Source organism: Myotis yumanensis, unplaced genomic scaffold (genome assembly GCF_028538775.1).
Source record: "Myotis yumanensis isolate MYYU_CA2020_CCGP unplaced genomic scaffold, mMyoYum1.0.hap1 SCAF_1, whole genome shotgun sequence".
NCBI lineage: Eukaryota > Metazoa > Chordata > Mammalia > Chiroptera > Vespertilionidae > Myotis > Myotis yumanensis.
In genome coordinates this window covers 181412622-181427303 of record NW_027223752.1, presented here as the reverse complement: position 1 = coordinate 181427303, position 14682 = coordinate 181412622, and the positions used below count along the sequence as shown (strand labels likewise).

The 14682-nt window shown below is 40.2% G+C and overlaps 1 protein-coding gene across 2 annotated transcripts in view; it reads left to right on the top strand.

The window, feature by feature from the left end:
- The window catches only part of HERC3 (HECT and RLD domain containing E3 ubiquitin protein ligase 3), an 84298-nt gene extending 71402 nt beyond the window's left edge, over positions 1-12896 (top strand). For both annotated transcript variants that reach the window (XM_070392851.1, XM_070392852.1), the window contains 3 exons: positions 9735-9918; positions 10121-10223; positions 11160-12896. In XM_070392851.1, the coding sequence (XP_070248952.1) occupies positions 9735-9918; positions 10121-10223; positions 11160-11368 (496 nt within the window). In that variant the 3' untranslated portion in view covers positions 11369-12896. The remainder of the gene's footprint in view (positions 1-9734; positions 9919-10120; positions 10224-11159) is intronic.
- The last annotated feature ends 1786 nt before the right edge of the window (positions 12897-14682 follow it).

Below are 14682 nucleotides of genomic sequence, written 5' to 3'. Positions count from 1 at the left end.
CCCTTTAACATTTCTTGTAAGACTGCTTTAGTGGTGATAAACTCCTTTAGCTCTTTTTGCCAGTGAAACACTTGATCTCTCCTTCAGTTCTAAGTCCTTGTTCTTCATAACTTTGAATATTTTGTATCAGTACCTTCTGGCCTGCAAAGTTTCTGTTGTGAAATAGGCTGACAGTCTTATGGCAGCTCCCCTGTAGGTAACTAATTGCTTTTAGTAGTTTTAAGAGTCTCTGTTTGTCTTTAACCTTTGGCATTTTAATTATGATGTGTCTCAGAACAAAAGACTCACACAGGATGAGAGTGAAGGGATCGAAAAATTCCATGCAAATGGAAATGAAAAAAAATCTGGGGTAGCAATATTCATATCAGACAAAATATACTTCAGAATGAAGGCCATAACAAGAGATAATAAAGGTCACTACATAATACTAAAATGATCAATCCAGTAAGAGGATATAACCTTGGTAAACATACATGCACCCAATATATAAAATATATTTTAAAAAAATACATGCAGCTAAATATATATATTAAAAAAAACTTTTGGGGGACTTTACGGGGAGAGATCAACAGCAATACAGTCATAGTAGGGGACTTTAACACCCCACTGACTTCACTGCATAGATCTTTCAGACATAAAATCAACAAGGAAATAGTGACTCTAAAGGACTCACTGGGTCAGATGGATTTAATTGACTCTTATAGAACATTTTACCCCAAAGCTGCAAAATATACATTCTTCTCAAGCACACATGGGTCATTCTCAAAGATAGACCACATGTTAGGACACAAAACAAGTAGCTACAAGTTCAAGAAGATTGAAATAATATAAAGTATCTTCTTGGATGACAATAGCATAAAACTAGAAATCAACTACAGTAAAAACACTCAAAAACATTCAAGCACATGGAGGCTAATTAGCATGTTATTAAACAATGAATGGGTTACCAACGAGATCAAGAAAAAAATAAAAAAACTTCCTGGAAACAAATGAAAATGAATACACAACAACCCAAAATCTATGGGACACAGCGAAAGCAGTTCTGAGAGAGAAGTTCATAGCACTACAGGCCTACTAAAAAAAAACAAACAAGAAAAATTATTAACAAACTATCCTTATACTTAGATAATTAGAAAGGGAACAACAAGAAAAGTTCAGAGTAAGTAGAAGGAAGGAAATAATAAAGATTAGAGCAGAAATAAATGACAGAGACTAAAAAAATAATACAAAAGATCAATAAAACCAAGAGCTGGTTCTTTGAAAAGATAAATAAGATTGATGAACCTTTAGCCAGACAGAGAGGACCCAAATAAATAGAATCAGAAATGAAAGGGGTGAAGTAACAACTGACACCACAAAAATACAAAGGATTGTAAGAAAATACTGTGAACCTATATGCCAACAAGCTGGACAATGTGGATGAAATGGACAAATTCCTAGAAAATACAGTCTTCCAAAATTGAATCAGGAAGAATCAGAAAATCTGAACAGGCCAATAACTGATGAAATTGAAGTAGTAATAAAAAACACACACCAGTAAACAAAATGGTCCGGACGGCTTCACAAGGGAGTTTTACCAAACATTATCAAAGAATTAGTACCCATCCTCTTCAAATAATTCAAAAGAATCCAAGAGGAAGGAACACTCCCAACCTCTTTTTTTCAGACCAGAGTTATCCTAATCCCAAAACCAGATAAAGACACTACAAAGAAAAGGAATTATAGGCCAATATTCCTGATGAACATAGACACTAAACTCCTCAATAAAATACTAGCAAATAAGATCCAGCAATATATTAAAAAGATCAGACACCATGACCAAGTGGGATTTATTCCAGGGATGCAAGGCTGGTACAATATTCACAAATCAATAAATGTGATACATCACATAAACAGATTGAAAGACAAAAATCACATGATCGTATTAATATATGCAGAAAAAGTATTCGACAAAATGCGACACCCATATTTGATAAAAACTCAGCAAAGTGGGAATAGAGGGATCATGCTGCAACGTATAATAAAGGTCTTATATGACAGACCTTTTTCGTTCCTTCATTTTTAGTAAGACTATATCAAACATTTTTTATGTATAAAGTGTTTCTTTTTGCCTTTCAGATTGCTTTTTAATGATTCGGTCCCAAGGGTGAAATTGGATTAGGATATATCATTTTGAATCTGTTCATAGGTATCTTTGCTAAATTAATTTTTCTAATGAATTATATCAGCTTATACGTTATCAGTATATGCGAGTACCCATTTCACCTAATCCTTACAAGCTCTGATTATTTTCTTAAAAAGAAAAATTACTTTTATTAAGAAATTTGATATCATTTGTAAAATTTTATATTACTTCTGTGTAGAGGTTACTTTACATATTTATACAACACTGATCCACTTTATTGATATTTACCTCTAAAATATTTTTGTGTGAAAAAAGTGAATTAGATAGAAGTGATGGTTATATAACATTGTGAATGTACGGATGCTACCGAATTGTTCATTTAAAATAGTTAATTACCTTTTGTGGATTTTTACCTCGATAAGAAAAAAAGTGTACATGTGTGCATAAGCAAATGCATCTGTGTACACATTGAGTGTAAATTCTCAGGCAGGGAGAGCTGTTGTGCCCTGTTGGGCAGTGAGCGTCACCATGCTACGGTTTTCTGCAGAATTCTCTTAGAGCTCGAGTTAAATGTGTAATGCACGTTGCCTTTCTTTCTGCTAGTTATTTTGCGCGTTGCTTACTAATGTGGGCCTATAATAGATTAAAAATGGTTGATGTGTGGTAGTGTTTGACCTGCCTCAAAAGGAGGGTATCCTGCTAGATGTTATCATGCAAGTTTTATGGCTTTCTGAGGAACTATCAAATAAGCACTGCAGGAAATAGAGGGTAAAGATCAACCCAGTTCGGAAGTGGTGGAAATTGTTTGACTTTGTAAAGGGGATTATAAACATGCCCTGTATCCTGGGGATAGTGGCCAACAGTATTCATGACCAGTAGTTAGAAAACCCTATAGCTAAAGTCCTACAAGTGGAAGAAAGATTACTGCCCAGAGCATGCAGCTGGGAGCCGGTGTACTCGAGACCTCACCGGAGCCCTTCTCCTCTTAGTGCTGCCCTTTCAGGATGTTTTTCTGCCCCAAACAGGGTTGCATTATTTTCCCTTCCTAAAGTAGTCTACTGATGTTCTTTATGCATTTGCGATTGAGACGAAATGATTTTCATTTGTTTCATATGAACTCTTCATTATATTAAGACTATTGAACCCTTTGCCAGTCATATTTATTGCCGATTTTATTCCCGGTTCATTGTTTGCTTTTGAAAATGTGTTGTTTTCAAATCTTTATAATTAATTTTTGTGTTGTCAAGTCTGGTATTTCTTTCCCTGTCTAGTAATTGATAAAATACCTAATGTATTTTATTCAATTAAAAATTTGTTTGAATTTGTATTCTAAGTTGTATACATATTGCTAGTTTTCTTAGCTAGTCTTACAGGTGAACATTCAGGTAATTATATTAATTTGCAGATCCAGTTTGGATTTTCACTTGAAGTGTGATAAATTAAAAGTTAATTTGGGAAGAATGGACACTTCTGTGATATTTAATCTTACCATCCTAAGGCCTGTTCTGATCCTAGCTGGTTTTGCTCAGTGGTCATGGGTTCGATTCTGGTCAAGGCACATACCTAGGTTGTGGGCTCGATCCCCAGCCCAGGTTAGGGTGCGTGCAGGAGGCAGCCAATCAATGTGTCTCTCCCTGTATCTCTTCCCTCTCCTTTCCACACTCCTAAAAAGCAATGGAAAAAATATTCTCAAGTGAGGATTAACAGCAACAAAAAGGCACATTCTGTTTTTTCTTTTCTTTTCTTTTTAATATTTTATTGATTTTTTACAGAGAGGAAGGGAGAGGGAGAGAGAGTTAGAAACATCGATGAGAGAAAAACATCGATCAGCTGCCTCCTGCACACCCCCTACTGGGGATGTGCCCACAACCAAGGTACATGCCCTTGACCGGAATCGAACCTGGGACCCTTGAGTCTGCAGGCTGACGCTCTATCCACTGAGCCAGACCAGCCAGGGCTGTTTTTTCTTTTCATATAGGTTATACATATTTTTATTAGAGGTTCTTATAAATATTTTGATTTCTTATTCTATTGTGAAAGAGAGTCTTTTCTACATATTTTGAGATTAGTGCCTAGAAATAGTTACTGATTTTTGTATATTTATCTGGTAATGGTCAATTCCTCAGACTTCCCCCCCCTCCCCCATTGGTTGGCCTGGCCCTAAAGAAGATTAACATTACCTTAAGGTTTTACTCAACTATTGCCATTAGCAACAGGTCAGAGCTGCCTCCCATTCCCTAAGATAAGCAATCAATGTTGCTTCTGTGTAATTTTAACCTTTATGGGAAGTGGAAGAAAATGCATCTTGAGTTTTAAAATTTTTTGTAAGGCTTTAAATTAGTTTTACTTCATTCAGAATGCCCAAATGTAAAGTTGAAATACCTTTTTTATATATTCACTAGGGGCCCAATGCAGAATTTGTGCACCTTGAAAGGAACTGTGGGCTGTAAGGCTGCAGTGGGCACAGGCGTAGGTCTTGGCCCATCCTCCATGCCCCCACTGGCCCCTCCCACCCTGGTAACCTGTCTGCCGGCAGCCCACTCCCACCGCTCACACCCACTGATGGCGCAGAGTGATGGGGGCTGGCGCCAGCAGCGGCTGTGAGTGGGACCGTTGCCACCAGCGGGTGCAAGAGGAGGCTGCCGGCCCTCATCGCCCCTCAGGAGCAGGGGGAGGTGGACAAGCCCTGCAGGGCAATCGGGGCCCGGCAGCCACCGCTCGCACCCGCTGATGGCACTGAGCGATTGGGGCTGGCTCCGGGCACTAGCAGCAGTTGCAAGTGGCAGCTCCGGTGCCAGCAGAGGTGCGAGTGCCGGGCGGGACCGGGGTGTGCGGGAGCAAAGAATTTTCAGTAACCACCAGAGGCTCGCCCTGATGACAGCGACCGGCATCCCGCCTTGGTCTGGCACCCCTGTTCACCTCCTCCACCATCCCGCTGCTGCCAACATCCACCATGTTCCATGCGTGCCCCCTGGTGGTCAGCGCACATCATAGCGACCGGTTGTTTGGTTGTTCTGCTATTCGGTCTATTTGCATATTAGGGTTTTAGATAGATAGATAGATAGATAGATAGATAGATAGATAGATAGATGGATGGATGTCAAAGTCTTTTATCCTTTCTTGGAAGCAATCAAAACCTGATTTTATATTGAAACCAAAACCAAGATAGTTTATTGAATTTCCTGTGTTTCTGTATTAAAGACTACCTTGTTTTCTAACAATAAGGAGTCATAAACTTAAGAATATTATGGTGTTTACTTCCTCTCCTTTTGTAACTGGGGAGAGAACGAGGATTGAATTTGTAATCAGTGTCTCTGTCTTTTATATAATAACTAGAAGCCTGTTGCACAAAGATTCGTGCAATAGGCCATCCTTCCCCTGGCTGCTGGCACCAGTTTTCCTCTGGCACGTGGAACCCAGGCCTTTGGTCCGGCCGCGGCGAGGCTTGGCTTTTCCGCTGAGGCCGCAGCGGAGAAGCCAAGCCTCTTCAGTCTTCAGTCTTCGCTCCGTGTCTGTGTATGCAAATTATCCGCCATCTTTGTTGGGTTAATTTGCATAGTCACTCTGATTGGCTGGTGGACGTAGCGGAGTGACACCAATTTGCATGTTTCTCTTTTATTAGTGTAGATAACTGATAAATCTTGAGTACTTTCAGACACTGGCCTACGGGCTTTTATATGAATTAACTCATTGTTGTCCATAATAACCATGAAGAGGGGGAGTATTACTATCCTCTTTTTATAGATGAGAAGAAACTGAACACAGATTAAATGAATTGCCCAAGGTTCATTGCTAATAGGACTCAGAGCTGGAATTTGATTGCAGGCATTCAGAGTACCGAGTCCTTTTTTTATTTGAAAATACTGTTTTATTAACACCACAGTGGTAAACAACTTTATGCTTATGTAGTTTATAGATCACTGAGTCACACACAATTCAAAACCCACAAAAGAAGCTAAAAGTCTTTACATTAAATGTGTCCTTCCTAAAAATCCTTAACTATATTCACTCTATCCTTAAGTAGTAAAATTTGATTTTGCACCATTTTATATTTAATATGTCACATTTACATACAAAATAATGAAGGCACAGCTAATATAAGCAAACGAACTTTTCTGCTTTTGAGCTGAGGGTGAGGATACACATTTAAAGATTGGTTCTTCAAGTATGTATATTTTCCCAAACATTAGCTTCATTGAAGAGTTCTAAAAGCTACATTTTAAAAGTTACATGACAGCCCTAGCTGATTTGGCTCCGTGGATAGAGCATTGGCCTGCGGACTGATGGGCCCAGGTTCGATTCTGGTCAAGGGCACATGCCTGGGTTGCGGGCTCGAACCCCAGTAGGGGTCGTGCAGGAGGCAACTGATCAATGATTCTCTCTCATTATTGATGTTTCTATCTTGCTGTCTCTCTCCCTCTCTGAAATCAATAAAAATGTAAGAAAATAAAAGCTACATGACAAAAAGATTTCACAAGGATCAAACTATGTAACACTATATGCACATGCTTTACAGAATTTGCTTATATTCTGCATTTCTTCAAGTAAATTAGTATTTCTGATGCTAGGTAGAGGGATTTAATACTTAAAACATTTTTTACACCTTTGTAGATATTATGAAGAAATCATATAAACATGAGACTCCAAATAATGAACATATGTTGACAGAATTATACAGATTATACACTCTCCTCAGAACGATTTATTTCTCTAAGTTCAAACATTCAGAACATGCTTTAAAATTTGAAGTGGCAGTTTCTAGGCCTCATTAGCAGTACTGTCATGATCTCCATCACTCTTTTCTGACATGTAAAGCTGAGGTCTGGGTTACAAAAGCAAAGTCTTGTAGATGAGTTTTTTTCTTGGATTCTGCTTTTTCTGCGCCCTCACAGAAGAGATCATGAAAAAAATAATTTTTAATTAAACTCGTTTTCTCCAACACCTTTTGAATTATTTATTGGGCTCAAAAATGAAAATCAAGGTTGAAACGGGCTGGTCAGGATCAGACTGTTTCAATTTAATATGTTTTTAGGAATGTCAGAATTGATTCATATTGTATTTTGGTTCCAAACCTGAGCCTTTTCAGGTTCACCAATATTCAAAAGGAAAAAAGCAGGATTTTCTTAGTCATTCTCCTCTTCCATCTCTGTCCCCGCCTATTCCTTGGTGTCATCGGGCACCGCAGAGTTGGGGCCCTCATTTTTGGCAGCCACAGACCCTTCCGCCTCCTCCTCCTCATATCCCTCATCACCCTCCAAGGTCCATGCATCTCCCTCCATCTCACCAGTGAGCTCTTGGAACTTGGCAAGTAAGGGCTTGTAGATGTCGTTATACTTTTTTCCTCAGAGCCTGAAATTCCTTATCAAATTTGGCCTCTATCTTATCGCAGCGCTTCTGCAGCGTTTTAAGGGCCAGGACTCGGCATTTCACCGAGTTAGGCAGGCTCTCCAGAAAGGCATTTTTAGGCTCTGGCGCTTTCTTTGCAGGGGTCTCAGGCCCCCTCCGCACCGCCCTTGGCCATTACTCCTCCTCCGTGGCACGCAGGCACGCAGCGGCCCCTTGCCGCCGCCTGGTCCGCTCCGCTGGCCTTCGCTGGCCTCGACCCCGCCCTTACAGCGCGGGGCCCTGGACTGGCTCCCTGGCATCAGCTGATGGTCGTGTCCTCCTCCCCCTTTGCAAACGAGACAGCTTCCTCCTGTTGCTATGGCCTCAAAACTGAGGTCAGATCCCGTCACCTGGCTACCCAGTCCCCGCAGTTTGCTCCTCAATCCCACTTAAATCCCTTAATCTGTCAATACGTTGTCTTGGCCTTTGCCTGCATCTCCCTGTGGTTGGCCCCTATGGTTGGTGTGGGTCTGCCTTGTAGCTTATCTTGGCTTACTCGTGGAGTCGGCTTCGATTGGGGTTGCAGGCTTCATCCCTAGGTGGGGGCGTGCAGGAGGCAGCCGATCAGTGATTCTTATTGTTTCTCTCTCTCCCTCTCTGAAATCAATAAAAATATATTTAAAAACAAAAGACCAAAAAACCACGCTACTGCCAGAGGAAGTGGGTGGGGGGAGAAGGAGGCCCTAATAAATTGTGACAGAAGATTTGACTTTGAGTAGTAAGCACACAGCGACATACAGATCTTGTCACATAGAAACCCACACCTGAAACCTATATGATCATATTGACCAGTGTCACCCCAATAAATTTAATTTAAAAAACAAACCACAGCCCAGTACTCGTTTTGTGCATTCACGTGAGAATCTTTTTGTGTCACCCACCTGGGTCAAAGGATGTTTGTTTTCAATTCTTTGAGCTATTGGCACTTTTTTTCCTGAATGTGTAGAGGTCTCATTTCACAGTTTACATTCTCGTAGTGAGAGACTACATATGCACACAGACAGTGGCCAGACTCTATATAAAAAAAGAACTCTCACCTGCAACCGCCTGCTCAGGAAACCAGCCCCTTATCCGCAACAAGCAGCCAGCTTGCCTCTCTCTCAGTAACTCCTGACACAGTCAGCCCCGAATGGCCAGCACTTGACAGCTTCTTCCAACTTAGGCCAATCAGAAAAAAAGCAAAATACGCCTATTTGAAACTTTGCTAAGAGAGTAGATCTTAAAATGTATTATCCCAAGGGGAGAAACAATTTATAAGTACGTATGGCAATGGATATTAACTAGAATTATTATGGAATCACTATGTTGTATATCTGAAACTAATGTTAAATGTTGATTATACCTTACCATCCCCCCTCCCCCCAAAAAAGAAAAAGCAAAATATGCGTCTCTGACCGATCACATAGGATGCTCACTTCTAGTAAGCCCACCCCCAGCTTCCCCATGCCAGCAGCCTTCCCCTTTTACCACTCTGATGCTTTTCCACCTTCGGCCTGTTTTTGAGTCTCTGCTGAAAAGTAAGTGATAGTGGCTGACTCCTTTGCTATAGCAACTTCTGAATAAATTGCCTTGGCTTTTCACAATTTTTGATTATTTCCATGTGATCTCCATTATCATTTCATACCTTATCTTCCCACTAGCTGTGTATGAGGTTCCCATTTCCCCACACCTTTACCCATCCCATCAATATTCTCTGACTTTACAGCTTATGCCAGCCCAGTGGGTGAAATGGGAATTCACTGTTGTCTTTTCGTTTGACTGATTATTATTAGTGAGATGGAGCCACTGTATGACAGTTCTTTCCAGAGGTGGTTAAGAGATTTATAGAAAGGAGTTATGATCGCATCTGTGTGCTTCTTGTGTATATTGAAAGTGAGAAGAGGAATTTCTGGGGGCATTTTATATACGTCTGTGAAGAAAAAAAAAGGAGTTATGACACTAACTTTTAAGATATGTGAACATACAAATATCAGATGGTTTAGCTTTATTTGTTTCTGAAGAGGGGAAGGAGCCTAGAGCCATTATCCTAGACTTTTTTCTTTTAGCAGAAAAAGTTTTTGTTTTTGTTTTTTTCTAACCTACCCAATGCCTTAGGATGCCTCCTGGTATGAGAATTTAATGAAATTCCATTTTCATCACACTCCACCTCAGTGTAAAAGGGGAACTGGATTAATTCTACAAGACTTTGGGTTAAACAGGTGCTGTTTCTTTGGTTTTCTGGCAGGCAGGAATTTGTGGATGCTTACGTGAATTACATCTTCCAAATCTCAGTTCATGAATGGTACACAGCGTTTTCCAGTGGCTTCCTCAAGGTGTGTGGTGGCAAAGTGCTTGAGCTCTTCCAGCCTTCAGAACTAAGAGCCATGATGGTGGGGAACAGCAACTACAACTGGGAGGAACTGGAAGAGGTAAGCATGTTTTTCCCTCCAAGGAAGCAGCAGTGGCCTGGGGAGGTGTGCCCAGAGGCCTGTCTTCCAAGTGTAGGGTTTGGAGGGCTCTCCTGCATCTTAGAGGTCATTTCTTACTCCTAAATGCAAGTGGTATATACAGCGTCCACTATAATCTTCTAATCTGTAAGATACATTTTTTCCTTTTTATCTTTTGGGGCAGACTGCCATCTACAAGGGAGATTACTCAGCCACACATCCCACTGTGAAACTATTTTGGGAAACATTTCATGAGTTTCCACTGGAAAAGAAGAAGAAGTTTCTCTGTAAGTATCAGGATTCTCAATATGGTATTCTTTAGATACTAGATATACTCCACAAGTAAAATTCTAACTCTTTTAAGTGGTAAACAGTTAATAAATGTTTATACTTTTGTCTTGATATCTCAGGCTCAACATATTAATTCCTAGTTGTTGCTCTAAAACACTTTTCTTATGTTAGTGATTCCTTTAAGTATCATGTTGATGAAATCTAATTGTTTGGATTAATTTACCTTATCTGTCTAGCCTTTTGAAAATATTACAAATTGTCTATTGCCTGTGTAACTTGGGAGGTGTGATTTTTATTAGCTTTATAATTGTGGTATCATTCACATACCATACAATTCACCCATTTAAAGCATACAATTCAATAGTTCTTTAGTATATTCACTGGGTTGTGAGACTAACAATTTTAGAACATGTTCATCACTGCAAGAAAAAACGCCATGCTCATAGCAATCACTCCCCATTCCCCCCGCCCCCCCCTCACCAATCTGCTTTCCGTCTATGGATCTGCCAATTCTGGACATCTCATGTAAATGGAATGATATAATAGATGGTCCTCTCTGACTACCTGGCTGACATTGGAGAAGAGTAATACATTTGTAAAGGAACATGAACTCTAGTTTATGTGAACAAACTTAGCCTTTTAAAAATAGTTGAAATCTTTGTGTCAATGTATAATCAAGGTCAGAAATTAGCCAGTGAATAGCATAGAATTCTTACTCGTAGAAAACGAAAAAAGAGGGTTTGAAATACTCTCTTTTACTTTATATGAATGAGCATTTATTAATATTAATGATATGCACGTTGGCACATAAAAGTAGTTGTACTTCTCACACAAGCCACAGGGTGTCACGCTTTCCCCTCTGTTCCTGGGAGGACTGCTGAGCGCTGCTCCCTGTTGGCAGAGCTAGTAATGCCAATCCCCTTTCTCCCCAGTGTTCCTGACAGGCAGCGACCGGATCCCCATCTACGGCATGGCCAGCCTGCAGATGGTCATCCAGTCCACAGCCAGCGGGGAGGAGTACTTGCCGGTGGCCCACACTTGCTATAACCTTCTCGACCTCCCCAAGTACAGCAGCAAAGAGATCCTGAGTGCGCGGCTGACCCAGGCCTTGGACAACTACGAGGGGTTTAGTTTGGCCTGAGGTCCCCCAGCTTGCCCCAGATTCCCCTTCCTTCCTCAGTGTCCACATTGAGGCCTATACAGAAAATCATGGGGAGTGAGTTCTATTTTTTTATTGCATAAGTGTGTTGGGACTTTTGAATCCTGAACCTGGTTGATGTGTTTCTGGGGTTGTATGCAGTAAACAACCTTCTTGAAAAATCAGGAGTTGGGGATGGGGTGAAAAATTGGCTCTTGTTTAAGAGGTGTTTTTGTTTTTAAATCAAATCACTGAGTGCTCCTTGCACTTGTGAATATGTTGCACTCTGCTGGATAAAATGGCAGCGATTCTTAAATTCTCATTTCCCAAATGTCTCTCAGCCCTGATCTTTCCTTACAGTGCTTCCTCTTCCTTCTCTTAACTTCTCATTCCTTTGCACAAATGATTTTGACTGATCTGTCCTTTCTTACCTGTGCACACAGACTGTCTCCTCGCCCTGGCTTGTTGCAGCCCTATTCTAAGGACTAGGAGGAAAGGACTACTTCAGAAATTCCCAATTCCAACTAACTAAATCTGGGTCCATTACTTGGCTGAACTCTTGAGAATTTAAGGGAGCCTTTATGAACACATTTTGCTTAAAAAAAAAGAAAAAAAGGTCTTGAGGGATTAGCAGTCTCATGGCTCTCCCTATTCCTTGACCTCCTTAAAGATGTGCAGAGTAGCTTAGAGTGGCAACTGAGCTTAATTTGTTTTGTTGCTCAGCCAAGTTCCTTTTGACAGTAAAGTGAGGTGGTAAGGCCCAATCCCTTCCCTTATCTCGCTTTTGGAGGAAGTTGCATTAAATTTTTTTAGAGTATCTCCTCCAAGAAAAGTAAAAATAATAAATATCTTGTTCTGTTCTCTACCACTGTCTATTTCTTCCCTCCCGTCTTTTTCCTTTTCCTACCCTTTCCCTACCTACTTTACTTTTCTGTCACTTCATCCCATTCTTTGTTACCCGACTTAATGCTCCCTTCCTCTCCTCTCCTCTCCTAATGGATGCATGCAGTCTATTTTTTTATTCCTATTTAAATCGCAAAATTTCTACTCAGATTTTTTTCCTCTTCCCTAATTGCTAAGACTTAAAGATGTTCTTTATTATGGAACTTTCGTTTATTCCGTTTGAAATGTTTGTTTACAGTGGGATTGGGGGGATGATTGCGTTTAAAGCAAATATATGTATCTCAAAAATAATGACATGTTCAGCCTTCTTCAGTGTGGGATAGGAAAGTTCTACATGGTCAAAGAACCCATGTGAACCTAATTTTAAATTCCTAGTCACCAGAGAAAGACTTATTTATATAAAATGAAGTATTTATGAACCTTGATATAGCATCAAATCTCAATGAAGGATTGTAGATTTTTGATTTTGTTTTTCTGTTTTTAAAACGTATTCCAATTGCTAAATTGGTAGTTTTTCAGTCTTTATAATACAAGGTTAAAAAGATATACAGTTATATGAAATGTTTATTTTCTATGTGTGTGCATATAGTTCAATATTATGCAATAAATTTGGTGTTTTAACTTAAAACTATTTCTTATTGTACTTGCAGAATGGGTAGCTTGCTTTCAGTAGAATAACTAAGTCATCTACCCAAGTGATCTAATAGCAGATGCCAGAGAAATGGAAAAGAAAGAAGGGCTGGGGCCAGGGTGGGGGAGCAGAGGACACTGAGGACGAATGGCATTTCTGAAGGTTGTGAGGGATGAAAGCTATCCCCAAGGAGGGGAAGGCCTGTGCAAAGGCGTGAACACCGGGCCATATCTAGGGAAGCACAGGAATACGTGAAGAAGGCATCAGAGGAAACAGGAAAATAATGGTAGAACGGGAGAAAGAAAGTATGTCTGGGGTCAAGAAACAGGGCTAAACATTGGAACGTTAGTTGACAGTAAAGTAGGATTTGTTACACTGTTCAGAACCCTAGGGTGAGGTTGGAGGCAAGATCCTGACTTGAGCTTGATTTTAAGAGAAAGATGTGGAAAGAGGTACAATTAGGAACTGGAGTGGGAAGAGCAGAACAGAGAGACAGCAACTGAGAGCAGTGACGGTGGTCGCAGTGCAAACAAAAGAAATGGCAGGACATGGAGGTAATGGGAGCCTTAAAGGAAAGGAGAAATTAAAGGGGAATCAGTGACTTGTTCATCTAAGGATTGATGCTTATTAGCCCACTTAATACGCACCAAAAGAGTAAGAAATGCGGCAAAAAAAAAAAAAGATTTCAGTAGATTTAGATTTTAAAAACAATTATACTGTATCATTTTGCCAGATTTAATAGATGGTTTAAAGAGGTGGTCAAGAGAGTAGTAGGTTCTCATTATTAAGTCCCATTCAACAAACATTTAATAGTGTAAGTAAATGCTAATTCTGAGGGGCGCAAAAAACCAGGTACATTTAATTTTGAATGGAACTAGCCAAGTTATTTTAAGTTTCTGGGCCTTGGAATCCTCAAACGTGAAGTAAGGGGATTGGACCAGATAATTTCTAAGGTCCCTTTGAGCTCTAAAATTACAACCCTGAGAACAATGCCTGTTCATAGAGATGCCCAATAAATAATTCTAAACATCTGTGGCATGAATGACGTTCTGTGCTGCTTCTAAAACACGATGATTTTTCTGGGATATTTTCTCTTTTCCCTTCATCAGTTACTGTTTTAGAAGACTCTTCGGATAGGCATATCTAAATTTACCTACCTACCTTCCTTCCTTCCTCTGCAAACCTTTGGATGTTTCTTCACTGTTTCTGTCATCTACTAATTTAATGAAACTGCTTGGCAACTGAAAGTGTAACCTAGGCATTTTAGCAAATTCTGAAATCCATCTCCACATGAAAACCTTTTCATGACATACTGCTTCTCTATTAATAATCCTGGAGATACAGGGTTGGAAAACCATAGCCCATATGCTAAAATGGGTCTAATATTATTTAAAGGTTACCATTTTTTTAAAAAGGAAGGATAGGGGCAGGGGCGGGCTGAAAGGAGTATGGGGGGGAGGGGGCGGGGAACATATGTAATACTTCCAACAATAAAGAATCATTAATTAAAATAAATACATAAAAATAAGAAGGAAGGATATGTGCCAGTGCCCGTATGGCCTACAAAGCCTAACTTATTAATATCTGGCCCTTCACAGAAAAAGATTTGCCAGCCCCTGTGAGACCAGACTTGTAGGAATCACAGTAACAGTGGATAACCTGACTGAAATCTTAGGAGGAACTTGGGTCAGTTTGACACCGAACCAGAGAACGCGTGTTTGGGCCTTTCTGCCACAAGGGTGAGAAAATCAAGCGTCTCAGAAAGGGATAGATACCAAGGCTC